This window comes from Sabethes cyaneus, chromosome 3 (assembly GCF_943734655.1).
Source record: "Sabethes cyaneus chromosome 3, idSabCyanKW18_F2, whole genome shotgun sequence".
In the NCBI taxonomy this organism is placed as follows: domain Eukaryota; kingdom Metazoa; phylum Arthropoda; class Insecta; order Diptera; family Culicidae; genus Sabethes; species Sabethes cyaneus.
In genome coordinates, this window is record NC_071355.1 from 253,216,840 (window position 1) to 253,234,311 (window position 17,472).

General features: G+C 42.6%; 1 protein-coding gene across 4 annotated transcripts in view; it reads left to right on the forward strand.

Annotated features, from left to right (window-relative positions):
• The window catches only part of LOC128744285 (protein Shroom), a 407,780-nt gene that overhangs the window by 198,528 nt on the left and 191,780 nt on the right, over positions 1-17,472 (forward strand). For all 4 annotated transcript variants that reach the window (XM_053841143.1, XM_053841145.1, XM_053841146.1 and 1 more), the window contains 3 exons: positions 3,639-4,290; positions 4,400-5,290; positions 5,702-6,703. In XM_053841143.1, coding sequence (XP_053697118.1) covers positions 3,639-4,290; positions 4,400-5,290; positions 5,702-6,703 — 2,545 coding nt within the window. The remainder of the gene's footprint in view (positions 1-3,638; positions 4,291-4,399; positions 5,291-5,701; positions 6,704-17,472) is intronic.

Sequence of the window (17,472 nt, forward strand, 5' to 3'; positions counted from 1 at the left end):
TGCCCTCGAGAGTTCGATGCTCAACTGACATTCTCAGGATTCCGTTTCAGTGGACAGTATATGATCAAGACGAACCTGTTACCGCTATGTGTGCTATTTTTAACTCTGTATTCTACTTGTTTGATTTTAATATTAGCTGTGAAACGCGGACCGAAAATTCATTTTGGACATCCGGTAATCGATCGTGAGTAGCGTTTACATACATTTCCGTGAGCGGCCTTCTATACGTTTAAGCGCAAGCCTTTGCTTTTTTCGTCGTAGTAGAATTAAGGACCGGAACCTGCAATCGAAGGTGTTGAGAACGATTAGGGTAAATTCAGGGCTTTCGGGTTATGATATCGCTTCATTGAAGCTGGACCTTTAAAGTTTTGGCCTAATTAGGTAAGCTGCCACTACTGCCCACAATTCCGTCTAATTGAGAAATATTGCACGATTGTCAAACACAAGTTGAAGAGCGGAAAGGTCACTTGGAATGCGACAGAGATAATAAGATGGTAGAACAAAATGACCGCTCAGGTTAGGCAAAAGCTAAAAGTCTTCAAAGAAGTCGGGCCCAATACATTATGAGTGGCATTAAGGGCGAGATGTGGGAATTCGGTTAAAAAATGACAAAAATTGATAAGCTGCAGTATGCATATATTCTACTTCCTACACACTTGCGAAGGCACAGCCTTGTAGCATCTTTCTGCATAGCCTGCTCACGAGGAAAGCCAATTCTAACAACTCGTGAGCGTGAGCGGCACATTAGAGCTCAATGGCTGAGTAGCAATGACGAGCGACGACCGTGGTTGATAACTAAATACACGGTCGGGAAAACTTGGCGCAGTGCATGGAAATAAAAGGAAAGGATTCCAAAAGAGATGGTCATGTAACTGTGTTAGCTTAGCTTAGACTGATTGCACATATCAATGGTTGCACTCAGTGAAATTGCACAATGAATCAAATGAATGAGGTTGGGTGTGACCTATCATGTTCACTGTGCAAAATTCAGTAACTCGATATATCAACAACTCCGACGTCCACGTCTTTGCAATCTTATAGAATTGGGGAAGGAATGTTAATGTAACCTTTGTTGTTTTGGAGACCGTGGTTAACTCTGCATCCCTGCAAAGATTACAGGATGCAGTTGCGTGTTGTTAGTAGAATGGGTTTCGTTGGATCAGGATTTGCCCTGGTAAATAATGTGATCATAGTCTGACTATTCTTCTAATTTAGTCGAATAATTACTATTAACTACGCGATTAAGGTTAAAAAAAAGCAAAGCCTTGGGCATAACCGTCTTTAGACATTACCCTTCTTTATCGACAGACTTCGCAGCCGGCTGTTAGAGTACAGGGCAGTTACGGGGCTAGTGTAACAATCCTACTGACTCTATCTAGCAGCACCGCTTAGCCGAGATTCGAACGTACGAGGTACGACGACTAGCTTGTTAGACCAGCATCATACCTCGAAGCTAACTTGTCTTGTCTCGAGATTAAAACCGTTTTCCAAATCCCAGAAATCAATGCCACGCTTTTGAACCTTAACTTGTTTTATTAAAGCTTGAACTGTTAATTTTAAATCTGGGTCTTCTTAGAGGCAAAGCATTCATCCGAGTCCTAGTCTGGTTAAGTTTCATCCATCCAAAATAGTCAAAATTCCCAAATACATAATCCTTATTTTATTAAAAAAAAAGTTATCACCTATTTGTGTGTAATAGAGTTCATTTGTATAGGTTCATAGGCTTGTAATGGCATCCCTCACTTATTCCACTGACAAAAGCGTACGACAAACAACCGGTGCAGTATGCATACATTCTGCTACCTACACACTTGCGAAAACACAGCCTTGTAGCATCCTTTTGTAAAGCCCGCTCACAAGGAAAGCCAATAGCGTGACCGGCATACTAGGATGTACCTATGGTTACAAATTTAACTTTCAACTGCTGTTCAATTGCTGATTTGCAATGACGACTGTGAATGAAATTTTTTGACAAAAATTTAAATTACAATACGTCATAAGTCGGAAGTTGAATGACAAAAGTCCCATGCTAAAACTCCAAAATCGAATGTCGAGCGTTGAAAAATGAAACACAATAGTGGAAGGTCGAACGTCAAAGTTTGTTAGCTGAGAGTTGAAAATTAAAATTGAAAGCTGAAATTCGAAGGTTGAAAAAATGATTTCAACCATAAAAAGTCGGATAAAATAAAACTAAGGACGGAAATCAATAGTCGAAAGCCGAAAGCTGAAGATCGCCAATTAATTGTAAAATTTGAAAACTCAGAAAACTGAGGGTAGTCAATTAGGCATTCAAAAATAGAATACTAAAGTCTTTCAGTATTCTACTTCGTTTTAGTGGAATACGAAAATTAAATGCAAGTCGTAGGCGATTTAATTAACGAAAATAGAATGTTGGAAATTTTCTATCATGAATAACTGATTTACTTTCGAAAATTGAACGTCGAAGTTAAATTCTGATAGCCGATAATCAACAATCGAAGGTCGACAACCGAAGGCTCAAACCCCAAAGTCGAAATTCAAGTCGAAGAAGCCAAAAGAAGATTATAATGTAGACTTGCAGCGGAGCGTCATTACAATGCTAAACCATTTCAGTTGAGCCCTTTCACAATTGCCTACAAAGTTTAGTTTAAGACGAACTATAATGATCTTTTCACGGAAGAAAGCCTGCTTAAATTTTATTACTTCATAACCTAAGATTACCACAATTGCTCTGTGGGAAGTTCGTAACCGTCTAAGTCGGATAAAAGATCCATTAGTGTCAATTCGATCGTTTAGGTTTTAATTCTCGAACGAATCTCTTTAATTACATCTCGTTCGGTTTCATGTTTTCAAGAATTCATTTCTACACGCCCCCGGGTGCCGACGCCGACGTCGTCGCCGCCCAAAACCACCGACCGGAGTGGCAGCAGCAATCCATTTTTATTACAAAGCTAATTTGACGTTCATTACACATGACTGACTGCTTCAGCAGATCGGATTACTGCCTTCTCTGTACAGCCTCCGGCTGCAGCCTAAGAGCCTGTTTCCTAGTACTAGCTTATATCCACCGTAAATGCACTTCCATATGGGGTGACACTTCCACACGGTAGTAGAATTATAAAGTAAGTTGCAGAAGCAATTATTTCGCCTTTACGAGAATAATTTTACTGACTGCCATATGTGTAACCAAGTCGCTTTGCTCCACACACGAAACCGAGAAACGATTTTTGTGTCATTCTTTCAGTGGTTACCGTGGTTACCCTTGAACCCTGTCAACGCCTGTTTGTTTGTTTGGTGACATTTGACATGCTCCTGCGTAGCTTGTTCAAAAGTCAGTTCTTATTCTTCTATTAATCATGAAAAGGCGAAAAAATCTAAATTATTTCCGAAAGGTCAACAACTTATTCAAGTGTTTGTTTAAAGGCGAGTGTAATCATTAGTCGCCGTATTGCTGTTCTTCAACAGTATCCATTTTTTCTGCTCTGACTCCAGCCACCCGCGTTCGGTTTATGCAAATTGTTTCTGCCTATGATTAATTGTAAGATCAACAATTGTCAAAGACTGCATTACTCACCCGTTCTGTTCAAGCCCCCAAAACGATGCAAGCCTCAATGATGACTAACGCTCTTTCATTGCCGCTTGGCATTATTCACCAACAGGTTCCACTTCTCAGCTGATTGCGCACAGTTCGCGGGTTCGAACGCCTCAGCGCCACAACTCCGAAAGTATCCTGTTCATGACGAGTGAGGAGCAGCAGCAGCAGCATCAGCTTCAACAGCAACACCAACAACTGGTGGGCCTTCAGTCGTCGGTAGCCCTCGGAGTGAGTTCGATCGGAAGTTTAGTGTCCCAATCGATGGGATCGTTGCACCTTCATTCGCACCATCAGCACCATCTACAACAATCGCCACTCGGTCATCATAGTGTCCAGACCTCCCCAAACGGTGGGCTAGCGCAATTGCAACAGCATCAGCAGCACCAACAGCCACTGAACAGTCCGTCCGGCAGCTCATCCGGCGGATCACCGATTGGGGAGGGAGATCTTCGCTTTCAACACCGAACCTCGTCGAGCGCATCGCTGGCGTCGTCCGCTTCGGCTCCGGCGACTGGCAGTGGAAACTCAGCTGGCAGCAACGGTTCCATCCGATCTAGTCGCAGCAATAATCGACTGTTTCCTATCAGCACCTACACCGAGATTCCTAGCAACGTTAGCAGTAGCAGTAGTAGTTGTAGCAATAGCAATAGTAGTGGACATAACGCCTACGGCGGCTGTTCGACGCCCGCCGGGGTCACGCTGGTTGATGGGTCCAAGTGAGTACACCTCCAAAAATTAAATTTATTTTTCTCTTATTTTTCATAAAACCATGAAAATTTGATATTATTTCGTTACTAAATGTTCAAATAAATAATATTTTTGCAGACAACTCAGCCCGCACAACTGGCAGTCTGTAGCGGACCGCATCAACGAACTGGAGAAGCACCAACAGCAGGGGATTTCCCTACTAAACAGCAGCAATAGCAGCCTCCATTCCTCTTCCGCGTCGATTGGTGTCAAAAATCTAAGTCATACCGCAGTTAAACAGCAGCAGCAACAGCAACAACAGAAGTATACGTATTTCGATCCATCCAAAACGCATCGGGTTTCGAACCCATCGCTAAAAGCGTTCCAGAAAAACGCTGTGATATCCTATTTCGAACGGCAACAGGCGCACGCCCGCGAAAGCAGCCACAATTTGACACGGCCAACGACGTTAAATCTTCAGCAGCAGCAGCAGCAGTATCAGTCAGGATCACCGCCCTCCCACAAGTCGGTTTCGCAACGGTCGTCCATTTCCAGTGCATATTCATCGTCGGGAAGCACCATGGATCTGGCGCCGTCCTCACACTCCTCGCTCGTCGGCAACTATCTCCATCATCCCAGTTTGCATTCGCCGGCAAGTATAGCAGCCCAACAGCAGCTGGACAAAATCGCCGCCAACAATCTGCGCAATCAGCTGGCTTCCGTCCACACGATGAACCTGCTCAACAAGGTGCAATCACCTCAAACTGCTCAGCTGATCGAGTCGCAGATTATTAGCAATGCCACCCTGATCCTCACTGCCAATGGCAGCGGAACGACGGAACGAATCGATGGGACATCATCGAGCACTGGTCCACAATCGCCGGAAGATCCACCGCTTGATGCTAGTGTGTCTCCTCCGCCACCTCCACCAAGATCCCGATCAAATGGAGTGCCGGCCATCAATAGTGCCGCCAGCAACATGGCAACAACCGCTTCCACGCATGCCGCTCATCTGGCGACGGTTCGAAGGTAGGTGCACTTTTCTACGCTTCCATCCCATATACCAGTGTCGTTGCAAAACCCGATTGAGAAGTAATAAAACTTGATTCTCTCTCCTGAGTACGGCACTGTGCGCACCAATACATTACACGATACTTTGTATAAGCGCGAAACATGCCGAAGGCACGAGTCAAAGCCTATGCAAATCTGTGTCACGAAAAGTTTGTTGCAAATACTTTGCTAGCCGGCACGAGCTTAGTCAGAATCAGCGGATTTGCGATGTCTTACAAAAATAAAAACAAGCCATAATAAATCATTTTAGCGACCGAGATTCAACTCCTATGTTGTCGGTTCATGGCTTGTTGTAAAGAAATCGTTATTTTTCCCCCGAACTAGTCGATGTCGTTACTAATTGAACTTCTTTTTCATGTCTCGTTGCAGAACCTCCTCCGCATCGGAATACTCGTCAATTCGTGATAAAATGATACAACAACGACAGCAACTATCGAAGGACTTACTGGGCCCTATGATAATGGGTCCGATCATCGCTCTGGATGACTGGGTCCCGGAGCGGCCCCCGAAGAATCCAATGCTGCGCATACCGAGCCCCGAACTGCCACCTCCCCCACCGGTGATCAGCCCCACCGAGGACGTGATCCTACTGAACCAGGATGAACCACTACCACCTCCACCACCGGAGATCCTACGACACATTCGGCAGCTCAGTGATTCCTCGGAAACCAGATCAAACTCGGCCAGCCGGCGGAACAGTTTTGCCGGCCAAACCAACAAGAAATCACTTTACCGGGCATCTACCTTGGAAAACCTCTCACCACCCCCACCGGGAGCACCCCCAGCGCCACAACAAATGCAAATCAGCCAACTAATTATACCGCCCGCCGTTCCCAAAAAGCCCCAATCGGTAGAACCGCACGTACTCTATCGTCGGCCTTCCTCCAGTATGTCTAAATCGCAGCATATGGTACAACATGGCGGTGCCAGCAATGGAACAAACACCATCCATCAAGCTCATCGCGTCATTGTAAACGGAAAACCCGACCAGAGGCATTCGCTTCCGATGCCGCTGCATTCACCAGTGCAACCGCAACCACAACCACAACAACCATTACTGCAGTTCATTCCCCGGCAGACGGATTCGCGTGTCTCGATGCGGAAGCGATCGCACAATTCGCAACAGATTCCGGTGGCCGAATATTTGCTAAAAGCTGCCCAGCTTCAAAACGGCGATCGATCGAATGTTTCGGCTGCCAGTATCAACACCGTCGGCTTGGCGCCGGCGAATGGGATTGTGACGGTGCCACCACCTCCTCTGAAACCGAGAATGTCCAATGTGCAATGTCAGCAACAACTACCGGTGGCAGCGATGCCGCCGCTCGGACACGACGGTCTCAACGGACAATTGATCTCCATGGGAAGTAAAAGGTGAGTGTCGTCAATCTCTTGCGATGCAATGTGCTACGCGGGCTAGTCTAAATCGGGGCGATTGTTGTTTGTTGTTCGTGAGCATCTCGACACGGATGTGAGTTGTGATTGGTGAAATGAAGATGAGCTCACTACTGGGAGGGGGCTTTTTTCTCTGTTGCTAGTTTCCTCCTCTTGGTGGGACCTTCGATCAAGAACTAAACAGTGTTTCTGCGTATCTAACCTAATTTTCATTCCGGCAAAAGCACTTTATTGCACGCGTTATTACAGACGCGGATCAAAGCATGCTCTGAGATTGCCTCATTGATTTAGCCAAGGTAAATAGATTAACGTTGGATTCGGCCTCTTTGTCAATTGGACCACCAGCGACGTGAGATGTGGATATTAAAGTGATAACTTATTTATAGTTTATCAAAGAATTGATGTTAAAATTCGGTTTCCGGTAAGAATTTTTAAATAGGAATCGCTTTCAGATACACGTTTGCGAATCTAGTATATATCCAATTGAATTAGACTACTGTAAGATTGATTGTTATTAATGAAGAGCATTAGTTTTACAGCATTACATTTCGTTATCGGAACTTGACTTTCTGTTTTTATACGACAGACTTCGCAGCCAGCTGTTATAGTTATAGACAATGGCGGGGCTAGTGCTGCGATCCTATTGACTATAACAGCCTTTCCAAGCCGAGATTCGAACATGCGACGACTGGCTTATTAGACAAGCACCTCGAGGCCAGCTGGGAGGCTACAAAAATAATAAAATTGGGATCGTGGGGCATTGAGTGGAGCGTCCCTTTTTGCACAGTTAGTGCCCTTTTGACCGAACTGCTTTTAATTAAGGCATTTTGGTTTTAGTGATGGGGTTTTGGTCATCGGGTTACTAGTAAACCTTTACCTTTTGGCGAACAATTCATACTCCTTAAAAGTTTTACTGACAACAACAATGTCATCCACGTAAATAAGCACGAACATCATCAGCACGATCGATCGCCTAACGTACAAACAGTTATTAGCAGTTGATCGTTGAAATGCACATTCCTGACGCACAGCATCAATACGTTGGTTCCAGACACGGGCAGCCTGTTTCAACCCGTAGAGACTCCGCTTCAACCGGCAAACAGCGCTTGGGTCCTCGCTAGTATATCCTGGTGGCTGTTTCATGAAGATCTCCTCCTGAAGCTTTCCATAAAGATAGCCAGTTTCGATGTCGATATATCTCACCTGCATTTGTTGTTGACTTGCTAGAATAAGAACGGTGCGAAAAGTAGTTTGCTTTACCACAGGAGCGAATACTTGATCGTAGCCGGGCCCAAACTTTTGCGAGATTCCCTGCGCAACTAGTCTGCCTTTAAAACGTTCCACTTTTCCAGATTAGTCTTCCTTCCTTTTAAATACCCATCGGCATCCGATAGCCTTCCGTCCATTTCTTCTTACATAGCCACCTTCCATTCCTTACTGTCAGCACTATTCAAAGCTTCAGTGAACGTTCTTGGATCTGTAGATGGACCTGATGCTATGCCAATCATCAACCTTTCCGGTGCTACGCCAAAATTGGAACAACTTGACCTCCGTACTGAATCCTGTACAACAGAATTTTCAATTTGTACTGGAACGCAATCAGCAACATCGGAACGAAAATTGAAGTCCTGGTTCCAGTTCGGTCCGGTCCGGTCCGATTTGGCTCTGTTCAGGTTCCGGAACCGGACTTCAAATCAGACCGGATTAATAGTCTTTACAGTTGGAATAACAAAGTTCGTGCCGACTTTTAACAGAACCGGACGGACCGGAACCCGGACTTCAATTTTCGTTCCGATGTCGAACACAAATTAGCATTGCCATCGGCCGTTGAAATTACTAGATGCACACTTTTATCTAAACGCACGAACGATTTGATATTGTTTGCCAAATGAGCAGTCGCCCCGAATCAATCACCCACGCATTTTAAAACCGTTTCACTATTTCGAACCATAAACGTGAACGACTTGTTTTGGCCGTTTTCGCGTACTGTTTTGGCCTTTTCTTTCGGCTTTTGCTTGTCATCTCTTTCCGCTAACGCCGCTTTGCAGTTCTGCTTCCGATGTCCTGGTTTACCACAGTTATAGCTCTACGAGATTCACCTTCACCATTTCAAGCGTCAGTTCCTCCTCGTTTCGAGCTTCTAACGCTATAGTCAGCGGATCAAACGACTCTGACAACCCTTTTAGGCGTGGTACACAAATTACGTAACGCAAAAAATCCGGATTTTTTACCCCCTCCCTCCCCTATGTAACAATAAGTAACGCTTGGCAAAACCCCCCCATTAAATTACGTAACGTTGGCACAACCCCCTCCCCCCTTGACATTGAAACAAATTTACATAAATCGGATAATTTTTTATATTAATGAATTGAACAAAATCATGTCAAAAACTACGATCATGCACTGATCCATGTTGAGGTCAATTGGTTTTCAACCATAACATTGTGTCGCCAGCAATAAATTGGACTTCCGGAAAAACGTCAAGCGATTTTTCTTCCGTACCATACACTAAACCTAGCGTCGGAAGTAGTGCGCTATAGCAAATGAGACGTGCTATACAGCGCACTACTTCCGACATTAGGTTTAATGTACGGTACGGAAGAAAAATCGTTTGCCATTTTTTTGGAAGTGCAATTTTGTCCTGGATACTCAATATTTGGAAATGTTGTAGGATCGTCTTCATCAGCTACAAACTAGAATTTTAAATTTGAATCTCCATCAGTCTAAATCAATTCACTGTTTCACACCATCAACACGTCCTTTCGACGAATTGCAGCTGGTATTCATTCATTTTTCATTCATTCAATTTTTTGGTATTCATAATTTTGTTACGTAACTATTCTTCGGACTCCCCCTCCCCCCTATGTAACAAAAAGTAACGCAAACTGGACCCCCCTCCCTCCCCGCCAAGCGTTACGTAATTTGTGTACGAAGCCTTATAATCAAAGCAACCTTGACACATTCCGTCATTTCAAATCCGGAATTCTCCAACCGAGCATAATACTTCTCGATTTCCGTGAAATACAAATCAATATTTTCGCCTTCATTGTAATTCTGGTTACTAATTTGCTTCAATAACGTTACCTTTTGGCCAAAAGAAGTTTTATTGTGCTCCTCCTTTAGCGCCGTCCATGTTGCTCTTGCCGTAGTTTTGGCTCGGATTATACCGAACTGGCCCTCTCTTCCACCATCAGCTGAATTGTAGCTAGCACCCGTTCGTCGCCATCCTTCCAGGCGTCAGTTAACGGTTCCGGTGGAGTCCCTGGCTCAACATACTGCCACAACTATTCCCGCCGCAACAATATTTGGACCGAGAAGAACCACGCAGGATAATTACCGTTGTTCAACTTCGCTATTCTCGTTAATTCCATATTTAAGATTTTCTAAAGAACTGCTTCGCTACAAAATCTAACCGGAATAGATTTCGGAGGAATTGAAAACTGCTTCTTGTATGTTCGAGCAACTGGTTACGAATGAAAAGTTTTTCTCTTTATTAGAAATTATTAACATATTACGTTACTAAGGTAACAAACAATGTTGCTAGTGTAGTATCACTCTAGCAACCGATGATGTTGGTACAGGGTAGCACTCAACTACTTTTTGGGCCGGATGTTTAGAATCCGCATTCTAGTCGATCCTTTTCGGAAGAGCTACACTCACAGCTACATAATTTCTACCTCATAAAAAATAATTTGTCTATGAATATTTATCTCATGATTATAAAAATCTATTTCACCTCGAAAATGGATTTCGTGATTTTTTTAAAACATTTGGCTGGAAATATTGGCTAGAGCAAGACCGCCATCCAACGGCTTTAACTAAAATCATGTTGTGGCTGCTGCAGTTATTGAAATTAAGTGCTTATTTCTTCAATTAATTAGACAACACCATTGAGTAACGTTTAACTCCCGCTTAATAACGGCTCAAAGCAAATTAATCCTCTTCTGGGTAAATCAATCTAAATTCATTTGAACAAATCGCCAATTTATAAGAAAAAAAAACTGAAACACTAATGAAATACTGACCTCATGAGTATTAACAACCCGCATTTAGTTTATGCGATCCAAACTAGATCCGTTGGTTTAATAAAACAGCGAACCCAGAAGAAATCCATCGAGAAAAGTCCTGCCGACCGATCGATCGGTTCAATAGGCCATAAAATTGTGCAAATTTGTACTTCTAACGAGCGCACGCCGAACGAACGAATGAACGAGCGAACGATTCTCGCCATGAACAGAATGCCAGTGTGACCTTTCCCGGGCCAATTGGAGCTTTGTGTGCCCATTCGAAGCCGAGCCGAGCCAACACATGCTCCGATTTGGCCACGATCGGTCATAAATCGACACCGCGTGCGCCTCGCAAAGAGTGGCTCGGGGCGCGTGGCAAGCCCGTCGTCGTCATCGTCGTCGTCAGGAGCACAGGAGAGCCGCACGGTAAAAGTGTTACCTGTACACATTCCCGCACGCGTGTCCAGCTGGCGTATCGCTGAAAACGATCCGTTTCGACACGAGGCAATAATTTTTCGGGGTCCCAGGGAGTGCTTTCGGTTTCGCTATAGCGACTTCAATCAGGTTTCTTGTACACGTCTAATCGCTAACTGCAGCTTTCAGGAAGAAAAGCAGGGAGGTTATTTACAACTAGGACATGAAATGTTTATTATATCGTTTGACAAGTCTAACAGCTGAAGCCTGGCTGACGACGACGACGACGACGACGACGGGCTATCCCATGGCCCATGGAATGTCACGATGAGGCTTCGGTGGCTGACTTTTAGGAGGAGATAGGTCTGGTGGGGTTTAAATGTTAATAGGTCTATTTGAATGTGTGATTTTTGTGGGCCACACGTCGATCGACACGCGAGTGCTTTGAGTCACGTTTTTCTGCTCAACTCCAATCGGAGTGCTACTCTAAAAAGCCAAAACTGCATAACAGCTGCTCGTTTTCGAGACGACCTGGGACCCCTTGAGTTCCGATCTAGATTGTGAATAGTTCTTTTTTTCTGCTCCCTCATTCGTCCAGGAAAGGTTCAATCAAAGAAATTTATTACGCCCTGAAAAGTCAAACGGTACGCCAAGGTAAGGCACAATCCGATTGCACCGAGCGGGTCTTTAATTGAGCCACCCCCGCGCGCGCTGCTGGGAAGGCAACTCCGAAAGGTGAGCGATAAAATCTGGCGGTGATTTATTCAATCAATACGGCACAATGTTTTATGCAAAGTTTTTTTCCGCTCAGATTTCGCGAACGCGACGCGGCTGGCTGCGGATAGTGTTCTTTTATCTTTACGTTCTGCTGCTAGATGGCGCATAGCTTGTGCTAACCTAATTATAAAGTTCGGCCGCCACTGTAATTAATCAGCGGGACCTTGGTGCGAGAGCTGGGCGGCTCCGAATGATAGCGCAAAGCTTGCGAGGGGAACAATTAGTGTCAATTTTCCTTACCGGTTGTGTTCATATTGTAGTCAATTTGATCATAATGAATGTACGCTATCGCAGCGGCAGCAGCAGCAGCAGCAGCAGCAGCAGCAACAGACAGCAATAGGTCAGAGTTTTATAGTTTACCAGCCGAAATGACAGTCGAAGTTCCGCTTTGATTAAGATACCATTTGTGTACGGGGTACAGACCGACCGGGGGAAACCGATTTGTGCTCAGTCGTAATCTGAGCTTTTCTGTAACTTGCCAAATGCCGCCGCGAAAAAACCCCGTCGTAACGTAATGCTCGTCGAGGCAGTTGGGAGAGGGAAAAAATCTAACTCACTAAATGTAAAACAAATGAGAACATTTGTCAATCGGTAATTAAGCTGATAAATAGTTTACGTTCGCGAGGAAACTTGGGACTTGTTTTTTCCTTCTTTGGGGCTTGTCGGAAAATAAAGGTTGGGTATCTCAATGAATGGAAACGGTACTGGTTGTTTTCGCTTTACCAGTGTTCTGGAGACGTTCGTACTTCGGATTGCTGCAGTTTGGAGAATTTCCTAGTTGTAATGCAGTTGAATTTAATTTTGCTTCGATACTTTTGTCAGCGTGTCAAATTTTACATTGACATCTCAATGGGAACTTTGGCATTTTTATGGAAAAGATGAGGTTCCTTTGGATAAGAGTAAGAAAACAAAAACATCCAAAATATTTGAGAATATTCATATTGACTGGTTTCGGTCGTGCTGCTCTATTGAAAAATTATGGCTATGATTATTCTTAATTGTGAATTTGCCTTACAAGACCAGCGGGACTTTGCCTTTTTCCTTAATTTTACCTCCTTTGCTGCGTGCACACATTACGTATTTTACTTTTCCGAGGACAATCCGGTCTTCGAATTTGAGCCGAATTCAGGAGCCGCGTCCACGTTTGTCGGTCTTGGCCCCTGCCGATTTCCAATCTCCCAAAACACCCGCTGTTCTGGCATCGTCGTCCAACGAATTTGTTGGAAAACCATATTGAAGCATAATCCTCCGCAACTTATTTCGTTTAACTGAATCGTGCGCCGCCTTGAAGTCTGCAAACAAATGGTATGTCTTCAAGTTGAATTCCCGGAATTTATCGCATATCTATCGTCAGGTGATTCACGATTGAAAAAGTTTTCTTTAATTTTAAAGGTTTCCTGCAACGGCCTTAGTCTGAGAAACAGGATTTTGTATACAGAATTGAGGAAAGTAGTGCCTCGATAATGGCTGCCTTACTAGGGCTGCGATGCCTAGTCTTGCAGACAGGATTGCCGGCTTGGGTATTGGCGTTGGCTTGGATATATAAGTAGTGTAATGGCAAAATTTCGAAAACCGGAAGGACTAAAAATGTTCCTGGAATGTTGGAGTAAAACCTAGACTACCACTCAACAGTGTTATCGGTTGTTGCTAAGCACATTAACGCAAAGAATCATCAGTATATTGTTTAGCGCACAGCTGCTGAGGCATCCCGGTTGGCTGTTTGCAGTAAACTTTTGATGATCAGACCTCCAGGTTTGTCTGTTGTTTCCAAGTGAATTGGACTGGCACGTCATGTCGGAGGTTATCAAGACTATCACGAAGCATACAAGCTCCATGTAAATGTTCCGGCGTCGTCTGGTAATCATTAAACAATCGGCCCTTTTCAGAGCCAATAACAATACTTGAAGATATCGGAGTTTCTCAAATCGCTTCAAATTTTGAAGTTTTAGAGCGTTTAAAAGTGTTAAAAGAGAGCGTTCAGATGCGTTTTATTGAACACATGATCATATTCACTATGAACTAAGTTTTAGTTTTATCAATAAGTTTTAAGCTACATTGAACTTTTTAAACATCGAACCTCGTAAGGGCTACACTCCGAAACCTACATGTGTAGGAACGAGGGTGTTGCACTAGATTTTGAGCGCGTTCCTCCAGCAATATTCATATCCCCGGGCTTGGGTGGTAATTGGCTCTTAGCGAGAATCTACGAGTGTACCTGCACCAACACGTTCAACATAGTTTCCTTTTCGCAGGTCAAAAATATATTGGGTCGTTCAATGGCAGGCGGGGCTCGTACCCACGCTCTTGCTTGGTTGGTACCCGAATGTTTTACTAACTAAACTAACTACCCAAGTAGCACACGTTGTCACAATTGAGTCGCAGCGGCTGATATGCGACAAATTTAAATGTAAAACTTCGGTTACAGTAACCTAAAATATAACAGTTGTGTAACCGAAATAGCGCAACTTATGTAACTAAATCTGGTTGCATTAACAGTTACTCAATAACCAATATGTAACATGTATAGTTACAAAATGGTTACTATTGAAGTTACACATAAACTGTAAATTGACTTTCAATTGGTGGCAAATTAGTTATCTTGTAACTTTTATTGCATAGCGAAAATGTAGCAGATTTATTATTTCAATCTGTGGCTGTCAACGTCAAGCAGTAAATTTAACTGTTGAATATAGAAGAGTGTATAAATTATTATTTCAACACAAATTTTAATGCAGTTTCAAATTTATGGTGAAATGCATGATTCTAGCTTTGAAAAATTCACGCGCTCTTATTTAATATAGCTTTTCGTTACTTACTTCTTTGAAAAATTGATGTTTTGTAAATCAAATATAAAAATTTAAATTTTAATTTTTTGATTTTTTAAATTTATTCTTAGCAATAATGAATTAGTGGAGCATTCACCTAGAAACCATTAAAAATCAAGTTGTTTTCGCTATCACTTCTATCACAGTAAAATTCATAGCCATTTTGCCTTTGGTTCTAACTACTACACCATCGTCCTTGAAGTTTTGTATCGTTTTCGGCATATTGCATGAAATGATTTTAAGCAGCCATTGTTCATTGTTCACATTGTTGATATCGGGAAAAGGTAATTTTTAGTGATTGTTGTGAAAAGAAAGTGTTAATTTAATATCAAAGAATAGTTTCAGTTTGAATAAAACAGTTACCACCAGTGTTAATCATAGAAGGTTACATTTCAGTTACATTCTAGTTGTACGTAACCTTAGCCTTCGACCTGGTTACGGTATCGGTTATACGGTAACCAAATCTGTTGTAGTCACTTATTTCTTATGTCATCATTTCTAAGTTACACTGTAACATATTTTCATTGCCGGTTTCGTTTCGATGTAACTTGATCGTTTTGACGTTTGAGAATAATCATCATTTGTTTACTTAATACCAATGTCTGGGCGGAGAAGATTCCAAGTACCATCAATTAAGTAAATAAACGCATTTACAAGAGCATTTCACAACCCGTGTACCAATTGTTTTTCTTTACCATTAGCAATATTCTTCAGGTCTAGTTTTTCCTTAATCCGTTGTGTTTACAAGGAACAGTGAACAAATTGTTGCGAAAATGTTACTAGCCGACTTTTTTTGACTTCGTAACTGCTCGTAACGGAAAATTAACTGTTTTGCGACCAGCAAGTTGATGACAGTTTGGAAAAAGGTTTCATTTGTGTCACTTGATAACTATTTGGTAACTCGTAACTGAAAGGTGACTGTTTTTCGACGGCCACGTTGTTGACAGTTCGAAAAAAAGGTTTCAATTTGGTCATTTGGTAACTACCTGGTAACTTTTTGAGATTTTTATCACTAGAAAACTAAAAAGTAACTATTTTTAATTTTATGTAACCAAAGTCGTTACAAGTATCCTAAATGTAACTGCTGTGTAACCTTTTTGTATTTTTTTATTTTTATAATTAGTTACAAGTGCTACTTGGGTAAACTAAACTATTCCACATGTATAAGTATAAGTAGTAGGCGCTTTGCAGCACGTCTCTTTAGTAACCCACCAGAAAGGGGGGCTCCGTAGCTGCAAGGTTACCGAGTCTGCTTTGACAAGCGAGTGGTCGTGGGTTCGAATCTTAGTAGAATCAAGCCATTCGATGTCAAGTGACTTTAGCATGGGTTTATTCTCAGGCCCCTCCATTTACCCTTCCTTCGTGCTGACTTCTATATTTACCCTCTGAAGCCTCTTGACAGTGCAAATGTCCCTCCAATAGTTAAGTGTACTGGTCAGAGGTACGAATGAGTCCTCGCCAGGGATGGTTGTACTATGGGATAGTGCTGGCAGCGAGGAATAAGTGGGTAAAGTAGATCAAGCTTTGAAGGAAGGGTAAACCCCAATACACGCAAGCACGCATAAAAAATTCAATAAGCATATCGCTCACTCAATAGCGATTATAGCAAAAAGAAATGCAGTGCAGGTCATACAGCAAACACCCGGGCGATATTACAATAGATCAACTATACTGGTCGCAGTAATGAGTCCACACATGAAAAAAAAACCCACCAGAAATCCGCACTTCCGCCCGGCGAATCACTCCATCCTTTCTTGGAACCGCTCGAAGTACCCGTTCTCTTAACCACCTGTTCGGCACGTTTTCATCAACCATGAGCACTAGGTCTCCTTGTTTTATTGATGCCACTTCTTGGAACCATTTCGACCGCCGAGTCATCGTTGGTATGATTTCTTTGTTCTGAATCAAAATATGCAAGAAAAAATGTTGCAAAAAATATTCAACAATCATGTGGCAAGGCTTGCGGTGCTTATTTGAGACACTCAAATCCGAGCAAAAATTGATATACTTTTGGCATTTGCGCGAAAACCCCAAATCGTAAAATATTACAGGCTACGGTCGATAACAACGTCAAACGATATTCGTAACTGCATGCTGTAAGTAGGGGAGAGTAGTCAACAGTGAGACAACGCGAAATTGGTAATTTCATTTACAGTTTTCTTAAATGTTCCACTGTGATCCACCGTGGCATACATATGAAATGAAACTCACTATATTGCAGTACGTAAAGTGGCTGCGCCCTTTTAAAATAAAGCCACTTAAAAACTGATTGAAAATTAGACAAAAGCTGGAATAGCTCGAAAACCAAGAAAGGTAAAGCCGCACTTCTTTCAGTAAAAAGGTATATTTTCATAGTATGTTAAACTACGTGTAACATCAAAACTGCGTAGAAGTCAAAATAACCAGAAAAAATTAGAAAAACTGGTATAAAGCGGATACATTAGTTTGTAGCACTATAACTTCTTTCCCTTAAGAGATAGAATTTCTCTTCCTAGGACAAAAACTCCTGAAATAACATTTTGTACAACTTTTTCGGGTATTTTGATTTGATTTGACGTATTTTGATAGTATCAAAAAGTTTGTAGAACATGTCAAACCTGTTAGATGAGGTTTTGTGTACAAAAAGTTTAATAAACTGATTTTAAGGGGGTCACAACAGAAAGTCAATTATATCTCGCAAACCATATAATGCAGTTACTTAGTATATTCGGCAAAGTTTAATGAA